General features: G+C 56.9%; 1 protein-coding gene across 1 annotated transcript in view; it reads left to right on the top strand.

Annotated features, from left to right (window-relative positions):
• The first annotated feature begins 6 nt into the window (after nucleotides 1–6).
• Nucleotides 7–5,586, top strand: part of LOC102763822 (chromosome unknown open reading frame, human C19orf68) — an 11,325-nt gene continuing 5,745 nt past the window's right edge. Inside the window, exons 1-2 of the mRNA XM_015567954.1 lie at nucleotides 7–1,013; nucleotides 3,269–3,581. Of these exons, the coding sequence (XP_015423440.1) occupies nucleotides 739–1,013; nucleotides 3,269–3,581 (588 nt within the window). The 5' untranslated portion in view covers nucleotides 7–738. The remainder of the gene's footprint in view (nucleotides 1,014–3,268; nucleotides 3,582–5,586) is intronic.

Genomic DNA, 5,586 nt, shown 5'->3' on the forward strand with positions numbered 1-5,586 from the left:
GGGGGACACAGACGAATACTAGTGACACTTCTGAGATTGGCCACAGGGAGTGGGGCACACGCCCGTGAGGAGTGAGGACTTGCTGTCTGTGGGGAGGACATCTGGACGTGCTAGTATTTCCAGGCAACAGGGGCCACCGCTGGGCGAGGCGGCCATAGGGGCTGCGCCTGGGGAAGGGCCAGCAGCTGCAGGTGTATGAGAATATGACCCGGGGCAGGGGGCCACGGCGGCATGTGGGAGCACATCTGGAGGTGGGACACCTTTGCAGGGGTGTGGCACAGCTTACAGCCACGCGGAGACACGGGAGGGGAGAGTTCCATGCGAATGGGGGCACTGCCACATGTAGGAGCACATGGGGGGCGGGGTCTTAGCTGGAAGTTGGGAACCTGCTTGAGGAAGTGTCCGCAACCGAGCTTAAGAGTCCTATTCTGGGCGAGGGACCCCAACTGCACCTCGGGGCCCCATCTACGCAGGAGGGAACCAGAGCTGGCATGAGGGGCCAGGATGACAGGCTCCAGCCGTCCGTGGATAGTGTAGGAGGTGGGAGGAGGCCAAGGATGGGGTGGAGGTTATTTCTAGAAATGAATGGGGTTGTATCCCCCCCGCCATGCCCCAGCTGCATAGAGGCACCAGCACGGAAGAGGCAGGTCTAAAGTGGAGGGAGTAGGATGCCTCCGGTGGGGGTGGGTCTGCGGCCTTAGGCACACGTCCTCCCACCTTTGACTCAGGTGCCCCAGGATGGAGCGCCCGCGGGGCCTGGTGGTGGGGCAGGAGGAGCAGGAGGAGCAGGAGCTGCTGGAACGGGCCTTCTTCTCCTGGGCTGAGTTCAGCCGCTTCTTCGACGCCTGGTGCCAGCAGCGGCTGGCGCTCTTCTTCATCCAGAGCTCCATGCACCTGACCCGCTGCCACTGGGCCAGGCTGCCCCCCCTGTACACACTCATCGACGTGCTCAAGTACAGCTACGTGCGGCTGGTGTGCAAGGATGTGCGTGCTCCCAGCCGGCCCGCCATGGGGTAAGTGAGCTCAGCCGCCACCCTGCTGCGTGCTAGAGGGGGGAGGGAAGCAAGGGGGAGGGGTACGCACAGAGCCCCACACCCAGAGATTGGGAGCGAGAGATGCCAACTAAAACAGCTAAATATTGCCCTAACCGGTTTGGCTCAGTGGATAGAGCGTCGGCCTGCGGACTGAAAGGTCCCAGGTTCGATTCCAGTCAAGGGCATGTACCTTGGTTACAGGCACATCCCCAGTAGGGGGCGTGCAGGAGGCAGCTGATCGATGTTTCTAACTATCCCTCTCCCTTCCTCTCTGTAAAAAATCAATAAGATATATTTTTTTAAAAATAAAATAAATAAATAAGTAAGCTAAATATACCTTGTAGAGAGGCGGAGCGGGTCAAGAAGGGAAGCTTACTGAGAGAGAGAGAGGAGAGAGAGAGAGGAGAGAGAGAGAGAGAGAGAGAGAGAGAGCGCGCTGGAGGGACAAAGTCACGCACAGTGAGAGGCGGGACGGGCTCTACTTACAGTCCTGATGATAGATACCCAAGAGACAGAAGAAGGAAAAAAGATTCAACAAATTCCAGAAACATGGAAACTTGGAGCCGGAGATACCAGACAGAGCCAGAAAAACAGGTGAAAGCCAGCTTTGGTGCTCATACAAGGAGGTCAGAGACAGAGCTGCAGAGAAAGCCACAGGACAGAGAAAAGAATCCATGCATTCAGGAAATACAGGGCCAGGCCCCGGGCTGGGCTGGGATATTTCACTGGGGGGGTCAGGGGCGGAAGGTGGTTATTTGAGCAAGACAGACCAATTCCCTGCCCGTCTGGAACTTCAGACTGAGCAGGAAGATGGACGTTGTATGAACAAACCCACTTGTAACTCCCTCCTACTATCATGTTAGGGCAGGGCAAGGGAGAAACCCAAGAGAGCTAAGAAACACGCCTGGGCCCTAACTGGTTTGGCTCAGTGGCTAGAGCGTCAGCCTGTGGACTGAAGGGTCCCAGGTTCGATTCCGGTCAAGGGCACATGCCTGGGTTGCCAGCTTGATCCCCAGTAGGGGACCTGCAAGAGGCAGCCACTCAATGATTCTCTCTCATCATTGATATTTCTATCTCTCTTTCCTCCCTGAAATCAATGGATACATTTTAAAAAGAGAGAGAGAGAGAGAGAAACACGCCCAGATGGCAAAGAGTATCTCAATTGGCCCCAATTTTAAACTGGGAACGTTCCCCATAGAAGCTTAGTTTCTGGCTCCGCGTGAAGCAGAGAGAGGCGGAGCCCACGTTCCCGCGTGGCAAACGCCACCCCAGTTAGACGGGCACCGGCACTCAGGTTTGCCCCTGACCCCCCCACTCCCTGCTGCTCATGCTTGGCACTGCCGCTTCCTTGCTTTGCCTGCCTGGCCCCGTAGGTGCATGAGTTTGAGACCCCGGTTGGGGAGCCATGGACAAGAGTAGAGTCCCTAGAACACAGACTCCGGCTGCTTGAGCTAGGTGCCCCAGGGTGGGGTCTCTATGCAGATGGAGCCCCAGGCGGGATACACCCCCACTCATCTCTAGAAATAAGCCTTCACCCCATCTTGGGCCTCCTCCCACTCCCTGGGTGGGTGTCTTGGGCAACAGACTTCACATGCCCGGGCCTCGGTTTCCTCATCTGTGAAATGGGGCTATCACCGTGCCTACCGCATGGGTCTGTTGGGAGGTTCCCGTCACACTATGCGCAGGAACTCAGGGCGGTTGGGTAAACGATAGCTGTTTCAGGAGGCATGGGGAGCGCAGACTTCTGGGTGCAGACCATGGCTCTGCTGCCGATTAGCCGATGGCATTGAGGCTGCAACTCACTTTTTCTGGGCCTCAGTTTCCTCCCTCGGAAAACGGGAGAAGTGACTTGCCCGAAGCCGGGCACCCGGCGTATGCCTAGGGCCCTCTACTGTACCCTGTGCTTGAAACCATTCTTACTTTTTAAAAAAATATATTTCATTGATTTTTTACAGGGAGGAAGGGAGATGGATAGAGAATTAGAAACATCGATGGGAGAGAAACATCGATCATCTGCCTCCTGCACGCCCCCCACTGGGGATGTGCCTGCAACCAAGGTACATGCCCTTGACCGGAACCGAACCTGGGACCCTTCAGTCCGCAGGCCAACGGTCTATCCACTGAGCCACACCGGTCAGGGCCCATTCTTACTTTTTAAAAATAACGCTGAGAAGGAGAGAGAGGGAAGCAGAGGGCAGAGGGTGACGTGCAGGCGGCCGTGTGTTCCCCCGCAGGCACCACGAGGCGGGCTGCCCGGCCTTCATCATCGTCAAGCTGAGCCCCCTGCGGGACCGCCTGGTGGTGACGGAGTGCCGGCTGACCCACTCGCACCCCGCCTGCCCCATCGAGTTCGCCTACTACTTCCGCCCCGGCCGCCTGCTGGCCAACACCTGCCTGCCGGTGCGCACCACCAACAAGATCTCCAAGCAGTTTCTGGTCCTGGCCGACGTGCACCGCCTGCTCTCTTACTGCAAGGACCGCGACCACAGCGTCATCGACGCCCTGCGCGTGCTCCAGGGGCTCTTCCACAAGGACCCTGAGGCCAAGGTGGGGAGAGGGGGGGGGGGACGGAGGGAGGGGGACGGAGGGAGTGGGTTCATGCATTCATTCACCCTCCCACTCATCCATTCACTCCTTCATTCATTCATTCCTTTGCCCATTCATTCAATAACTACTTCTGGGGGCATTGGGGGTGCAGCAGCAGAGAAGACGCACGGTGGTCCCTGCCCTCAGAGGCGCCCTCTAGTGCAGCGCCAGCACCACCCAGTCCGACTTCCTGCCGTGATGGAAACGGCCTCTGCCCCGCAGGGAAGCCCCGGCCACCGTTAGCTGTGGAGCCCTTGAACATGGCCAGTGGGACCGAGGAACTGGGATTTAGATTTTATTCCATTATAACTACCTGCAACGCAGATGGCCGCTGACAGCTGCTGGCCATCATTCGCAGAAGTGACTGCTAACACCAGCTCGCAGCCACAGGGGGAGAAACCAACACTAGACACACGCATCCAAACATGACATCAGGTCAGTAGGGGTGGGCGCTAGCAAGAGGAGGATTCAGGTGATGGGAGGCACTATTTTAAAAATAGTGGATGGGCCCTGGCTGGTCTGGCTCAGTGGATAGAGCGTCAGCCTGCGGACTGAAGGGTCCCGGGCCCCATTCTGATCAAGCGCACATGCCTGGGTTGCGGGGCCGGGGTTGCGGGCTCGATCCCCATGGCTTGGGGAGGCTGTCTCCTCATTTCCAACATTCACACCCGGGTGCTAGCATTGTTTGCCCATGTAAGTGCCTGAGTGTCTGAGGAGCAACAGAAAATGGAAAACTTGCCCTGACCGGTTTGGCTCAGCGGATAGAGCATCAGCCTGTAGACTCAAGGGTCCCAGGTTCGATTCCAGTCAAGGGCATGCACCTTGGTTGCAGGCACATCCCCAGTGGGGGGCGTGCAGGAGGCAGCTGATCAATGTTTCTCTCTCATCGATGTTTCTAGCTCTCTGTCTCTCTCCCTTCCTCTCTGTGGAGGATCAGTGGAATATATTTTTTTTTAAAAAAGTTAATTAAAAATAAATAAATAAATAAAATCGTGGGTGGAAAGTGCTGAGTGGGGTGGCCTCTGGTGTCCACTCTCGTGGAACCCCCCTTCTGTGATGGATTCCCCCTGGTGCCCCTGACCTGTGTGTCTGAGACGACACCCACACCCACTTTTGTAAAAGTGAATGGCACATACAGGAAATGCATGAACGATAAATACACAGTGTGCCTGCCGCCTGTTCACAAAGTGAAAGCACCCCTGTACCCAGCACCCAGATCAAGCATTAGATGGGAGAGTGCTGAGTTTTGTTTTTAATTTTGTTTATTTTTTTAAATATATTTTCATTGATTTCAGAGAGGAAGGGAGACGGAGGGAAGGAGAGAGAAACATCCATGATGAGAGAGAATCATGGATCAGCTGCCTCCTGCACGCCCCCCACTGGGGATGGAGCCCACAACCCAGGCATGTGCCCTTGACTGGAATCGAACCCAGGACCCTTCAGGCCGACGCTCTATCCACTGAGCCACACCAGCTGGGGCGGGTGCTGAGTTTTATCATGAGGGAAGTGAGTTCCAGGCAGAGGGACCAGCAAATGCACCGGGTCAGAGGCAGGAGCAAGCTCTCGTGCTGGAGGGGCAGCGAGAATGCTGGGCCTCCGAGGAATCTCTCTGCTGCTCTGACCCAACTTCAGGGCTGGGGTGGGCGGGTGCTGAGTTTTATCACGAGGGAAGTGAGTTCCGGGCAGAGGGACCGGCCAAGGCACCGGGTCAGAGGCAGGAGCAAGCTCTTGTGCTGGAGGGACAGCGAGAATGCTGGGCCTCCGAGGAATCTCTCCGCTGCTCTGACCCAACTTCAGGGCTGGGGTGGGCATGACGGGAAGCCAGGAAGGAAGGAGGGAAGAGAAGAAGGAAGGAAAACCGGCCTGTGCCCCTGGCTGTGCTTTCCTTCCGTGCACGGGGGAAAGCCAGGCCTGAGCCTGCAGGTCAGACGGGAGCGCTGTGGCCGATTCCGGAGATATCTCAGAG

The sequence above is a fragment of the Myotis davidii genome, unplaced genomic scaffold, assembly GCF_000327345.1.
Source record: "Myotis davidii unplaced genomic scaffold, ASM32734v1 scaffold464, whole genome shotgun sequence".
In the NCBI taxonomy this organism is placed as follows: Eukaryota; Metazoa; Chordata; class Mammalia; order Chiroptera; family Vespertilionidae; genus Myotis; species Myotis davidii.